Source organism: Esox lucius, chromosome 16 (assembly GCF_011004845.1).
Source record: "Esox lucius isolate fEsoLuc1 chromosome 16, fEsoLuc1.pri, whole genome shotgun sequence".
Classification (NCBI taxonomy): domain Eukaryota; kingdom Metazoa; phylum Chordata; class Actinopteri; order Esociformes; family Esocidae; genus Esox; species Esox lucius.
This window is the reverse complement of record NC_047584.1, coordinates 29,417,908-29,433,316: the sequence shown is the minus strand read 5'-3', so window position 1 is coordinate 29,433,316 and position 15,409 is coordinate 29,417,908. Positions and strand designations below refer to the sequence as shown.

The 15,409-nt window shown below is 47.5% G+C and overlaps 1 protein-coding gene across 1 annotated transcript in view; it reads left to right on the top strand.

Annotated features, from left to right (window-relative positions):
* LOC105023522 overlaps nt 1–14,121 on the top strand; it is a 30,281-nt gene extending 16,160 nt beyond the window's left edge. The window contains exons 14-19 of the mRNA XM_034286782.1: nt 250–417; nt 5,191–5,469; nt 7,707–8,225; nt 8,547–8,629; nt 9,266–11,186; nt 12,671–14,121. Of these exons, the coding sequence (XP_034142673.1) occupies nt 250–417; nt 5,191–5,469; nt 7,707–8,225; nt 8,547–8,629; nt 9,266–11,186; nt 12,671–12,904 (3,204 nt within the window). The 3' untranslated portion in view covers nt 12,905–14,121. The remainder of the gene's footprint in view (nt 1–249; nt 418–5,190; nt 5,470–7,706; nt 8,226–8,546; nt 8,630–9,265; nt 11,187–12,670) is intronic.
* The last annotated feature ends 1,288 nt before the right edge of the window (nt 14,122–15,409 follow it).

Below are 15,409 nucleotides of genomic sequence, written 5' to 3'. Positions count from 1 at the left end.
GTGTGAGCTCTACTGCCGTTACGAATAGCTTAAATGCCATTATGGATAAGGAGCGATTTCACACTAGTAAACCCTATTTGTTGCAGTATAATTTGGCAAATGTCAGTTTACGCTAATTTGATGGAATATCGCAAATATCAATATAATTTAATCCACTTAGCATACTTTCTACACTACCATACGGCGTTCTGAAAAGCATAATATCAGGAGTCACCGCCTGAAAGTTGCTGTGTTGCACTGATTCAACAGGGTGGCGAGAACAGACGGATCTTGTTGGATCTGAAAACTGTAGTAGACGAGGTTCAGGTCGAGGTTAAGAGAGAAGAGTCAAAAAGGAGTGAACTACAGCTCCAGTACACCAAGGACAGGTGTGCATGGGAGCTGGAGAGAGCTGAACTGAAATGCCGAATCGCACAGGTAAGCCACTGTGCTGGAAATTATAATTCAGTATTCTTCGTGAAATGCATCACTGTGACGTGACACGATGCCCGCCTTGTGGGCACATGTGGCGGTAGGGCAGTTCATTCTGCCTGCATGGGCGCCTCTCTGTCTACATGCGGTGCTCCTTTAAAAACAACGTTGTATGCCAGACCAATAAATAGACAGCTCCACGATATCACTCAACGTCAGACCGTCTGTCTGTCGGTCTCCGGTGATAGTTTTTAAGTGTATAAATAGTTGGGTTGTTAATGGCACACTTCTCACTCTTGCTGGCAAGGTGCTAAGTCGTCTTGGCTCACAGCCAAGTCATGGTCCTGATTAGACGGAAGCGTTACCTCGATTCCCAAATGAAACTCTATAGGCTATAGCACACTACTTTGGACCAGGGCCCATAAGTGCGAGTTGGTACCCAGGATGCGCAAACCTGTCAACATTGTGTTTTTATGATGAGTGCTTCAGAACAGCTGGGTGTGATTTTAGAACAGTAGGTGAAAGCCAACTAAAGGTATATACACACACACACAACATACAGTAGACATCTGCATTAACACCACACAGTGGAACCACTGACTTAACTGTTTAGAAAACAGTTTAGAAAACAGTTAGGATAGAAAGACAACCACACAGACAGACAGACAACCAGACAGATAGACAAACAGACAACCAGACAGATAGACAAACAGACAACCAGACAGATAGACAAACAGACAGATAGACAAACAGACAACCAGACAGATAGACAAACAAATAGACAACCAGACAGACAGAGGGAGCCCCTCCCCGTCTGGGAGAGTACACAGCTTGTCATGTGAACAGGGGATGACCTAAACAGACCTTCCCTTTTACAAAACAACACAACTTCTCATCCAGTAAACTTGACATATAACAATGACTGCAGTATTAGAACCGTATCACTGTGTGTGTAACTATGTAATTGGTGTGTGGATCTGTTTGTCTGTGTGTTTGTTGGTGTGTGTGTGTGCGCGTAGGCTCATGTCTGGGTGTACTGCATGTTCTGCAAGTATTGACCCAACTTCTCCCCTAGTCAGTCATTTGGGTCTAGTTCTAGGTCAGTAACCAGAACTGTACAGCATGTGCTGTGTAACTATTTACAAAGAGGAACCCTGCTTAAAGGCAAACAATTTCCTCTAGACCTAACAGCATCCCCTGTTAGAACACTACATTCTAGAATTCACTTGTCGTTCCCCAGAGTTCTAAAGGTTCTGTGTGGATTCACACTGCAGTGTTTAGCATTGATGATTGCCATACCAGATCAGGAATGCTGGTTTGGCTCTTGGTGAAATGCGGGAGGGGTTAGCTCCTCATAAAAGCTGTACTCCCCTCAGCCACATCCTGATTCAGTTCAGTTTATACACAGAGATACATGGTCTGTGGTTGCTTCTAAAAGGGCACCCTATTCACACAAGGCCCTTGTTTAAAATAGAGTGCTCTGTAGGGAATAAGGTGCAATTTGGGATGTAACCTTTGCCTCAAGGCTACCAGGGTTTACCACTAAGCGTCCCAGGACATAGGAAGATACTACAGACATGTTACAGACTTATTATAGAGTTATTACAGGCATGTTATAGACATATTATAGAGTTATTACAGGCATGTTATAGACATATTATAGAGTTATTACAGGCATGTTATAGACATATTATAGACCAGGCGTTTGCAACAGGCAGCATGTGGCCCCCACCCCCTGTTTGTGCAGCCCTCAGATGAATTGAGAAAACAGTAAAAGGATATATACCCAAAAAAAGAAATATATATATATATATGTATCATGTTTGACCTTAAATTTGTTGTAAAGTTATTATTGGAACCAGAATCTATGCTGGAAACAAAACATGAAATAGACTTGAAATAATTCTTTGCATGTTTTCATATAAAACAGTAATTTCAGGGTCTCAGAAAGCTGTTGTGATGTCTTTTTAAGTGTAGCTGAGAGTGTGCTGAAGATTGAGCCATAAAACACTTGATGATGCCTATTACAAAAGTCACAAGCCAAAATATCAAAGTAGTGAAAACAGCCAAAAAACCTATAGCTTACAAAGGGTAAATGGGTTTAATAAAATGCAGTGCACAAGTTGAATCCCGGGACAGATGAGCCGAGCGGGAAAACATTGATCAATATTTAAAAATTGCTCAGATATACATTAACTAGCATCAGACCTAGTGTACTTTTAATAAATGTTTTAATAACTACGTACAATACATGGACGTGTGTGTGTGTGTTCCAAGTTAATCTGCGGCAACCTGATGACCAGTACATATATTCTGTTTATAGAAATATTATTATTATAGAAATATTATAGACATTAAAGGCATATTACGGGCATCTTACAGACATATCAAAGACATATTACAGACATATTGCGGACATTATCGAAATATTACAGACATATTAAAGACATTACAGACATAGTACAAACAGGTTTGAGACTTATTACAGACGTTACATTTTCTGACATATTACAGACATGCTACAGACATATTACAGACATATTACAAACACTAGTCAGACAAATTCTAGGCATTTACCACACATCCTGTATCTTTCTTCTATATTTCAGGCATCTCTCTCCACAAATTGTGATAAAGCATTGTTTGTTTGACTGTGTCACCCAAAAATATCTAATAGCGGGTTGCTGATGTGACATTGTCAGCTACACACACACACACACAGTTCAGTCGTACAGTAGCAGTTACTGTGTGTTTATACGATACCACTGACTTTACATAAGTGGAGTTCAATAATGTTTGTACAGGTCCTTTTTAAATATACAGAGTCCATTGCCAAGAAGGGTGTTATCCTGGAACGCACTGTGTTCTAGTGCTTTCTTCACTCTCCTCATTGTCCTGCTGCACACAGTATTTAGATGTTTCTGAAGGTTGGAAATAGACTGGACAACTCCGGTTATCCTGCCACTGTAATTACACAGATGGATGAAAGACCATTGTATGCACCCTAAATTGCACCCTGTTTTATATATCGTGGACTAGGTCCCCACTGGTCCTGGTCAAAAGGAGTGCTCAATGAAGGGACCTATTTGCTATTTGGGCCTTGTGAGAGAGAGAGACATGGAGAAACAGTGTTCTGTTCATAACTTCTTGGCCTTTGCCAGGGGCCACCGGTTAAATTAGGAGCCATGACCGGGAACCATAGATGGATGTTTTAGGCTGGATCCCAAATGGATCCCTATCCCCTTTACGGTGCCACGGTCAAAGGGAGTGCGCTATGTAGAGAACAGGGTGTGAGTTGGGACATAGCCTGTCTACTTTCTACTACAGAGAGGCATTGTGCTTGTCTCATTCCAGAATAGTTTCTGTTGGAAGATTAAGACAAAGTCATATCAGACGGTACAGACTGATTCTGACCTCTCTGAACTACAACCACTCGCAATCAACTGAAGTGAAGCCTAGTGGACGTGTTTAATGTGGACACATTTTTAACAACTCCATTTATCTTGACCTCTACTTCCTCTTACACATAGGAAGGCAATTCCACAGCCAGACAGGTCCACAGACAGACAGGCCCGCAGACAGGCCGACAGACAGGCCCGCAGACAGACAATAATGACTTGTGTTATCCTGTCTGACGTGGAAAGGAGGAAGAGGGTACAGAATGACCATGAACCCTGAATGTTATACTGCAGGATGTTATTGTCTGTCAATCCCCTCCAACCATTCCCTGAATTCTTCCTCTCCTCTCTCGGGCCCCTCTCTTCCCTTTCCCTACTTTTGCTGACACTCCCTACTCTTCCTGACGCTCCCTATTCTTCTTGACACTCCCTACTCTTCCTGACGCTCCCTATTCTTCTTGACACTCCCTACTCTTCCTGACACTCCCTATTCCTCCTGACACTCCCTACTCTTCCTTACGCTCTTCTTGACACTCCCTACTCTTCCTGACGCTCCCTATTCTTCTTGACACTCCCTACTCTTCCTGACGCTCCCTACTCTTCCTGACACTCCCTATTCTTCCTGACACTCTCTATTCTTCCTGACACTCCCTACTCTTCCTGACACTCCCTATTCTTCCTGACACTCCCTACTCTTCCTGACACTCCCTATTCTTCTTGACACTCCCTACTCTTCCTGATGCTCCCTATTCTTCCCGTCACTCCCTACTCTTCCTGACGTTCCCTATTCTTCTTGACACTCCCTACTCTTCCTGACGCTCCCTATTCTTCTTGACACTCCCTACTCTTCCTGACGCTCCCTATTCTTCTTGACACTCCCTACTCTTCCTGACGCTCCCTATTCTTCCTGACACTCCCTACTCTTCCTGACACTCCCTACTCTTCCTGACACTCCCTATTCTTCTTGACACTCCCTATTCTTCCTGACACTCCCTACTCTTCCTGACACTCCCTATTCTTCTTGACACTCCCTACTCTTCCTGACACTCCCTATTCTTCCCGACACTCCCTATTCTTCCTGACACTCCATACTCTTCCTGACACTCCCCACTCTTCCTGACGCTGCCTATTCTTCTTGACACTCCCTACTCTTCCTGATGCTCCCTACTCCTGCTGACACTCCCTATTCTTCCCGACACTCCATACTCTTCCTGACGCTCCCTAAACTTCCTGACGCTCCATACTCTTCCTGACGCTCCCTAATCTTTTTCCTGACACTCCCTACTCTATCTCTCAATTTATCCCCCCCTCTTCCCCCCTTACTTTGTTTCCTCCATCTCTCTCCTCCCTCCCTCCTGTTCTCCTCATTCTGTCTGAATAGCTGGAGGCTAGAGGAGGTGGTTCTGTTGTGGAGGTGGGCCTGCAGACTCAGAGCTCAGAGCCCAGGGAGAGCACTCTGGAGCAGGGGGACCGGGAGCAGCAGAGGAGACTTCTGGCCGACACCCACACGGCCGCCATGGACCTGCGCTGCCGCCTGGAGCACAACGAGAGGGGCTGGGTCCGGGAGAAGAATGAGCTGCTGGAGAGATTCGACTTGGAGCGGAAAGAGTGGGAGAGTCAGCTGAAGGACATGAGGAGGAAGATAGAGGAGGTGAGATGGGTGAGCTAAAAGCACTGTTCACCTTGTCAACTGTCACTACATCAGCCCCCCCCCCCCCCCCCGCTGTCAATGTCTGAATTACCTACCTGTCGCTGCAGGAGTGTGTACCCCCTTTAGGGAGCTAGCTCAAATTAATATTCTTTGTCTGGATGTCCGCTGACAGGACGACAGGAAAGGATCTGTGGCGAGGCCTTGTCTAGAGCCGTGACCCTGAGGATAACTGCACCTGTATCAGCTGACACATCTGTGTCTGTGGGAGGTTTTTGTTTAACAGCATTTTCGGTTAAAACGTATTGCTTGTCTGCAGCTGTGGAGCCCTGTCTGAAGTTGTTGGGAAAGCATCAACTCTTCACTGAATTGTGGGCGTTGTTCGTTTTTGCTGAGTGCTAATTATAACAGATTGAGTTTCCGAAAGTGGGTGGCTGTAGCGTGGTCTCTGACCCTGTTTTCCGTTGTCTTGTTAACTGTGGTCATTGTATGAATGAGTGTTGGCACGACAGTTGTTTTTACAGCAAAGCTAATTGCCGTTTGGGTAGTTTACTGAAGGTATCAGAGACAAATGGCCAGGCTAGGCATGTCAAGATCCAAGCAAAGAACAATTCATATTGTTAGAAATATGAAACTATTTATGATCTGCATTATAATGGGAAAAAGACTTTGAAGCTCATTTGTCATGCTATATCTCTATACACTAAAGTGCTTGGTCCCTGACCTTAACTCCCACTCTCTCTGGGAAACACTAGAGAGGCTGCTCCTAGCTCCGCTACAGGAAGGAGGAGGAAAGACGAGAGACAGGAGGTGAAGAAGGAGGTGACCTGCTAGTCATCTGAACACTCAAAAACATGGATTTGGCTCAAAAAGGTCATGAACTTGCATAGTCTCCACCAGGCACAGCCAATAGAGGACTGGCCACACCCTCAGAGTCTGGCTCCTCTCTAGGTTTCTTTCTAGGTTTTGACCCCTACTAAGGTGTTTTTCCTAGCCACTTTTCATCAATTCTTGTTGTTGTTTTCTCTGTGGAGTTTCAGGCTGGGTATCTGTAAAAGCACTTTGTGACAGCTGCTGATGTAAAAAGGGCTTTGTAAAATAAATATGATTGATTTGCATTTATATAAGAAAGAACAGGAATCTGTAAAGATTGATTTACATTGTAAAAGAGCATGCATCTGACTTGGACTTCTGCCTTGAATTGGGAAAGGTGAAAGGGAGATGAGGAGGCAGCAGAGGAAAGATGGAGGGAGAGATTAGAGGAGATGGGGTGGAGGTGGAGAGAAAAAGTGGAGGCAGAGAGGAGAGAGGAGACGGGTGGGCAGCGAGGCAAATGCAGGAAGCCCAGGAGACAACCAGCACAAAGGCTTTCAATCTGACACACTGCGGCTGGGAGACGCTAGGAGATTAGCCTCCTAATGAGAGAACCAACACAAAAGGACCCGGCGCTAATGCTAACACACTGGAACAATCTCCTTTGAACCAACATGTGTCTCTCATTTGGCATTCCAGAATAGAAAGAGAAGGCTGAACAATAGCAGCCCGAAAGGCAGCATTCCCGCCAAGCGTTGCGTAAGTGGCAGAGAGAGAGAGACAGCATCTGTTAGGAAACATTATTCACCGCAGAGTGCACTACATTTGACTAGAGGGGAACTCTTACTGAGGAATAGGGTGCCATTTGAGATGCACACATCATGAAATAGTTTCTCTGCTGAGGGCGGAGTTGTGGGAGGGGAAAGGTAATTCATTCAGTCCAGCCTTGTGAGCGTGTGGTGGGTTGATTCACACTGACTATGCACCCCGATGAGTGGTACTCGGTTAATCCTGTACTGGTTGCAGATGTGTTTTATGTGTGGGATCAATCACTGCTCGAGTGTAGATTTGCAATGTCATAGTAATAAACTAAAATACAGCATAATAATTATACAAAACACAATCCAGTCGGTATCTATGGGTTATATTCCTCAATCATAGTCCGCACTCATATTCCTCAATCATAGTCCACCATAGCGGACGCAGAGACGTCGTAGTCCGGTGTTTCTGTTGTGACATGGTAACCACCGTTTGAGGCAGAACCACCAGCCAACAGCAAACGTTGGTATTGATCCTGAATTCAAGCTATTTTTAGAATGGATCATGACTCCAAACTGGCACACTATTCCCTTGTAAAGTGCACTAGTATCAACCAGGGCCCTATGAGAATGGTTTGCACGAGTGCTAAATGTCCTAATTCCACTTCCTTCTCCTAGCTGTACAAGGAGGTGAGGGTGAAGATGGGGCATGAGGGAGTGGGCGGCGCAACAAGACCTATGGGAGAAATTACTGAGGAGGTCACCCTGAGTGTCAGTGTACATTCCAACAGCACAGGATCCAGCATGCTTAGCGAACGCTCGACCTGCGGCCCCAACAGCAGCAGTAGCAGCAGCCAGTCAGAGCCGTCCAACCACAAACACTCTCTCCGCCATCATCAGGAGAACAGGAGTGACCTTACCACCGCCCAGGGCATCCGCAAGGATCACCTTGACAACGGACGGGAGCCATGCAACTATGAAGGCTATGTCCGTAGCCAGGAAGTAGACATGGACGAACTGGAGGCCATCCTCAGAGGTGTGATGGGGCGAGGATTTGACCGAGACGCTCCCTCTGAAGTGAGTGAGGATAATGTCCGCCACAAGCATCTCACTGGAGCTGGTGGCGAACTAACTCAGAACACAGACTTGATATACAGGACAGGGATGGACATGAAGAACGCCAGAGACCTGAACGCTGTGAGTCGTCTCCGCAGAGCACATTAACTAGCTCTGTTATCTATCTCTCTCTTCCGTCTCAGCCACACTCTTCGGTCCTCTGTCTCTGTTGGTCCTCTGTCTCCATCTGTCTCTATCTGTCGTCTGTCTTCATCTGTTTTTATACATCCTCTGTCTGCTAGCTGGTGTGTATACCTCCTCCCTCTCTATCTTCCTTGTCTATCGTTCCACCCTGTGAATTCTATTTTTGTCTTTAGTAATCTGCATCTCTCTCACTGTTGAATGCCCCCTTATTTGTCTCTGTTTGTCTTCTCACTCTGTCCCCTCCCTTTTTCTCTCCAGGCCTTGAAGGAAATAGCTCGCGTCAGTGAGGAGCTGTGTAGTTACCAGGACAACATCAGGAGGAGATCAGGAGGAGACAAGAGGTTAGAGTTTATCCCTTCAGCATTGCCTCCAGCTGTAGAGAGTGGGGCACTACTTTAGACCAAGGCCGAGTAAGTCCCTTTCAGCTCTGGTCAAAAGCAGGGCACTTTGAAGGGAATATCATGTCATTTGGGACATTGTGGCACTATGGCATTTCTAACTACTTCTCTGAGTTAAATAACTCTAATCTTGGCACCCCGAACTGAATAGTTTAGGTTCCGCTTTTGGTTCCGTAGCCAGAGCCACAAGTCGTTGTATAAAAAAGAGAATCCTAGGATGCTGGCATTGTAACAACTCAGACAACCTGTGTCTGATACCCTGACCCCAGGAGCAACTGTTTAACATCTACAAGACAGGGAAATGCTGCACACAAGTCCAGTGGATCCAGTGTCTTCATTAGTTTATCAGTGTTTTGTATAGCAGAGTTGATGTGTAATGAAATGGACTTCCTGTTTCTATATGGTTCCCTGTCCTAGACGTAGCTTTACAGAAATACCTCGGATCCTCGCTGTGCTTTGTCCACTGGCCCAAATCTGATTGATTGTTCCAATTAGCTTGGATGATTGCTGTAAGATATTGACTTTTCTGGGACCATGGCTTGGTAATGACCTTCGCTTTATTTCTCTGAATGGGTCTTGACCTAGGATTCAGACAGAGTCAGTGCACTACCCCGAGGTGGACCATGTGAAGATCCAAGGGAGACTGGAGGACCCTGGGTTTGAACTGACCCAGCTGGCAAGAGACCTCCAGGGCCTGGGAGAAGACTGTTGGATGTTGGCTGATGACCCTACCAAGGGTCACCGCGGTCCCCCCAGGGTCCCCCCTCCGCCGACACCCCCCCCTGTCCCACCTCGGACAACCTCCTGGTACCTGCCCAGCCCCTCTCCTCCAACTCACGACCACGACCTACAACAACCACAGTCCTTCAGTGTTTCGGACCAGAGGTGCCACAGCCCATGTCCTCTGGACAGGAAGTGCCACAGCCCATGTCTTCTGGACAGGAAGTGTGCCAGCAGCCCGTCCATAGTGAGGAAGTTTGAAGTGATGCTTCAGGAGAACGAGGGGAAGGTCCTGACGGACGCTGGGTTTGCATCCTGCGCTGTGCCCACTAACTCCCACTGCAACGTTGGCTGCTGTCACAGCCGCTGGTCCTGTGCCGGGAGCCACACTGGGAGCAGCAAGTCGTCCACCTACGTGCCTGTCCAGAAGAGCCTTTCTGAAGTCAACATAGTGAGCGCCGCCGGTCGAGACCTCAGCCACGACCGCAGGCCTGGTGAGAAGTCTGGGGGCCCAAAAGACCCGACGGTTTCAGACGTGTTTGCCGGGGTGACTTTAGCGTCGCCCTCTGCCGTCTCCAGCTCTCCAAGCCACAGTCAGAATAAGACGCTGGAGGAGGCCACTGCTGAGTTCAACAGGACCCTCTTCCAGGCAGAGATGGGCCGAGGGATGGAGGAGGAGGAGGAGGAGGAGGGGTGCGACAACCATGACAGTCTTACGTCAGCGGGCGTCCCCACATGGGGTCAGACGGTGCGTGGTAAGGTCACACACGGGGTCACCGGAGAGAAGAACCTCCCATCACGGCACGCTACAAAGGTCAAACAGGGGTCACCCAGTTCAGTGGTCAAACTGAGCCAGGCCCCGTCTCTGCACGATACCAAACCAGGGGTTGGCGGCAGGACTTTTGACCCTACTGCCAGCCCTGACCTTGCACCTCAACAACCACGGGTTCAGTTCAAAAACATGCCCACATGCTGCCCTGAGAACAAGCACAAACATGGAAACCCAAACTGCCCCTCTAAGCCAGCGCTGTGCAGGTCCCTATCTAGTGAGTACATGCCTGCCCCGACTCAGACACAAACACACCAAATCCCGTCCATGACCTTCACACGGTCAGTCTCTAGTGAGTGCATGCCTGCCCCGGTACGCCCTCAGACTCAGGCAGGGAAGACCCCCGCACCCGAGGTGACAGACATTCCTAAGCAAAACTACAAGGCTCCAGGAGAGAGGCCTCACTCCGTCAAGTCGTCCCCGGCTCCGCAGCCTCCTACGGACGCCAGGCATGGAGGGCAGGCCAGGCTCCGCCGCGCCACGTCGCCGGACACTCATAAACACGGAGCTGGCGGACTGCGTGTGCCAGGTGTCATGAACGAGCAGCCATGGAAGCCCCTGACCCTGGCTGCCCTGCGGCCGGCGGACTCTAGGTCCAACTACGGAGCCGTGGAGAGAATCCTCAAGAGCTTTGAGAGTGCCGTCTGGAGCCAGTATCAGCCCTTCGGCCACCCGGGCCCTAACCCAGGAACTAGCCCCGAGCCCGGCCCTAACCCGGGAACTAGCCCTGACCCTGACGTTAACCCTGGGTCGCACCCTGGCCCAAGCCACGGTGCTACCTCCGGTCTTAGTCCTAGCCCACGCCAGGAGGAGGACGTCGTGGACCCCCTGGGGGTGGTGACGGACGGGAATGCCGTGCGGGCGGCTGCATCTGCACTGTCAGGCGCGCACTCTCGGTGTTACCTCACCCAGCGGGACAGCTCCAACCGAGGAACCCGGTTGACCCTGCAGGTGGGTGGCACGGTGAAACTTGCACACAATGCAAACAAATCTTTTGGCAAACACACAGAGGCACACTATTATATTCAATTCGTGGCACAGTGTGCCTCTATGACCGGCTGTTTTCCGCTTCAAGCTCTCTGACACATTTGAGTGGCACAGGGTGCGTTCCAAATGACGCTCTAGGGCCCTACATGCCCTGGTGGGAAGTAGTGCATCATACAGGTTGTAGGGTGTGATTTGTCTCTGTGTAGGGAGTAGAGTTTGATTTGTGATTTGGTCCATAATGGAAGTGGACCTCACACACATTCCATGGTGAAATCCTTCCAGATACCCCTTGGCTGAGGACGGCACCTCTGGGAATGGTATTTATTTCTGGGCATGAGCAGAGTGAAAAAAGGCCAACGCCTTGTCATTAGCAGCAATGTGGCCCATTTCAGTTTTAAAGCCTGGTAACAAATGTGGCCCCAATAAGTTAACTTGGCAGACATTCTACCCCAGTCTCTCTATCACCTTCTCTCCTCTCTATCCCTCCTTCTCCCCTCTCTATCCCTCCCTCTCCTCTATCCCTCCCTCTCCCCTCTCTATCCCTCTCCCCTCTCTATCCCTCCCTCTCCTCTATCTCTCCCTCTCCTCTCTATCCCTCCCTCTCCTCTATCCCTCCCTCTCCTCTATCCCTCCCTCTCCTCTCTATCCCTCCCTCTCCTCTATCCCTTCCTCTCTCTCCCTCTCCTCAATCACCCTCTCTTTCTCCTCTGTATTGCCTTCTAATTTTCCCTCCACCCTATATCTCTCTTTTCTCCTTTTCACTCTTCCTCTCTGTCTAAATGTTTTCTCCTTCGCTCACTCCCTCCCTCCCTCTGTTGCAATGTGTTTTGTTTTGTTGCCCTATGTTGGGTTTTGTGTAATTACAGAAATATCTCCAGTTCGCCAGTTGACTCAGAGCCCCACGCAAACCGCAAGAATTAAAGCTCCTTAAATAAAACTTCTTTCATGTCATGCAAATGTTTCTGAGAGCGTGAGAGTCGGACCGGGTCCATTAGACCTCAGAGGCTATTCAAATACCGTCTCAGGGCAACATTGTAACTCCTCTGACTGGATTGTTTGTTCTTTTTGAATGAGGCTCTGCATCAGCCTGGGTGCCAGATCTGTCTGTGCCATCATTCCACCCCTAATCAGGTTTGGCATGGCACGACCAGGAGTGGCACCGTGGCACAAACAGATCTGGAACCAGCATTGCTTTGGGCTTTATCTGTCTTAGTTTCACTGTATCAGTATTCTTTGTTTCACAGACACTCAGTAGCAGGAAGTAGAGTAGGTGCTCAAGAGGGCCACCAGTGTTGAAGGTGGGAGACACTGTTGTGTGGACTGTAAACACAAATGCTGTACTGATGGCCATTTTGAGTGTGAAAAGGTCAATATTAGCCATAGCATTGAATGTATAGAGAATAAACTAATTGCGTGTCGCCTAATTTGTTGCTTTATTTTCCTGTAAGGAGTGCAAAGAGTCTTCCAGTTCCTGGTGTGTCCAGAAGAACTTCCCCCGTCCACACCGTCCGGCCAACCGCCGCCTGCCATCCCGCTGGGCCAGTCGTTCTCCCTCCACCTCCTCCTCCTCAAACTCCTCTTCCACGTGCTCCACCCCCGTCTGGCGCCCGCCCTCCAGCTCCGCCCGTAGACACACCTCCTTCTCATACTCAGCCTATCACGCGGATACAGTGATCACCTGACTCCCAGCTGACCGCTGCGTCTGAGCCTGTGAGATGCCTTTGATGCTTTACGTTCTCTGACAGCCTTTCTCAGCTCATCCCTACTTGAATGTCCGCACAGGAGGCCATCGGCGAACCTTCCTTGTTAATAAGGTGGGGGAGGACATGATGAAGTGGAACCTGATTCAGCTGCCTTCTCATCCACCTCTGGCATCACCTTTCTACATACCAAGCCAAGACTGTCGTTTCTACTGCCCATCAGACTATCAAGTGCTTTTGCTGTGGACAGCCCTTTGTTGAGTAGCTTAGGTCACCACTCAGCTCTAGAATGTATCTCATCAACCGGGCGAGGCCACTTTGCTGAAGATTATTCTCCACATTCTACTATAGACTCTACTATAGACTCTACTATAGATACTCCTGTGTTGACTGTACCTATGTGACTTGAGCTTGTGTCCCAAATGGCACCCTATCTAGGAAATAGACTGCCATTTCGGGCCCGAACACATCTTATACTCAACCCCATTTACTTTACATAATCAACTCACTTAAATGTACATGTTGTATAACAATTACAGTAGTACAGAATAATGTATGTTATTCTTTACCTAATAATATCACCTATCTGCTGGATTACATCTTGTCCTGTTTCTTGATACTTACCAGTTGTTGTCTACAACTTGAAAAGGACTGACAAGTTTCTACGATATCTTTTGAATATTAATCGCTGCCTGTTGTCAAGCAGATAGCTAGCTAGCTTTGCTTGTTAGCTGTCCCTATTAGTGGGGCAATGCTTGAAGGGCAATTCTGCAGTTTGAAGAATTACTGCTTACCGGTTGAAGACAGTCCCTTTAAAGTATTTGTTTCTTTTTAACATGAATGAATGGACAAGAACTCCCCTTTTCTAGTTTTATTAACTGTAAGCAATGATGAACTAACTATGTGATCCTGATAGTGCTACAGTCTGTTCAGATAGTTTGGCGGTATGTTGAATAGTACTATGTTCTGTTGAATAGTACTACAGTCAGTTCAATAGTACTGCAGTATGTTGAATAGTGCTGCAGTCTTTTGAATAGTACTGCATTCGGTTGAAGAGTACTACAGAAAGCTGAAAACTACTGCAGAGTCTGTTGAAAGTGGTGAGTGATGTACTGAAACATATCAATATCATGAAAGTGATGCCTTTGCTGTTCTTAATTTTTGTGTAATAAATGTAACCACATACAGTGTTTATTTCAGCTGATGCCAATGTACTAGGATTACAAAATCACAGTTCTGTCACACATTATTGTGATTTCACCTACTTTATTTCATGGCCATGTGATTTTTAAATTAGGGTCATGGGGTCACTTCTTTTCAGTGACATGTAAGAGGGAGCTTATGAAAGCCCTTGCAGGTGTGCAGATATAGCTTTGCTACTGGATGTTGTCTAAATGTGCCACTCTGGTTTGGCATCGGTTAATGGCCGGTTGATATCTATTTACACTGTGATTGGTCGATATCCACCACTACACTGTGATTGGTTGATATCCACTCTGTGACACTGTGATTGGTTGATATCTGCTGTGACGCTGTGATTGGTTGATATATGCTATGACACTCTGATTGGTCGATATCCACTGTGACATGGCATCATCCACTCCCTTGCTGTTAAGTGATTACAGGTGGTGATGAGAATTACTGTGGCTGCCGCCAGGCCAATCCATTTCTCTGACACAGCATTTGAAATTCTTCTGTCATTGGCTGGTGTCATCAGGCCTGCCTCCCAAATGGCTCCCTATTACCTTTACCGTGTACTTCTCTGGACCAGGAATCAGAGGGCCCTGGCCCGAAGTAGTGCACTAGGTAGGCCATAGAATGTTACCCCCCCCCCCTGTCTGTCTATCATCCTTGTATGTTGGAATAGACTGTCATTGTTATATAAACTCCTTTAGAACTGACCCTTCGCAGCAACCTTTCAGAATCACTGGCCCTTTTTGTAAAGATGAGCAAAAAAGGCCAATCATTTTTGTTGTTGTTTTTCAGCTGGATCTTACACGCAAACTAAGCCAGAACCTTTAATTAAAAAAGAATAATAAACTGAGGCCTTAATGGTAGGCCACTGATCCATCTCAGGATGGTTGATCAAGAAATATCCTTGTTGTTAAACCCACTGTTGTGTTTGAATCCAATGTGCTTAGAGACAGACACGCACACACACACACTCACACACACACACACTCATAAGACCCACACAGGACTCACACACACACTCACACACACACACACACACACACACTCATAAGACCCACACACTCATACACACACTCACTCACACACACACACACACACACTCACATACCCACACAGGACACACACACACACAGCTGTGATATCCTGTTGTATGTTAAGTGCACTCCCTTCCACTTGAACAGCTGGTATTTGGTCCACTCCACGAGTTCTGGAAGGTCCGTATTCACCCTTTGACCTCTCACCCTTTCTCTCTAGGAGTCCTGTGGCACCAGCGGTTTCACTTCCACTTGGGGC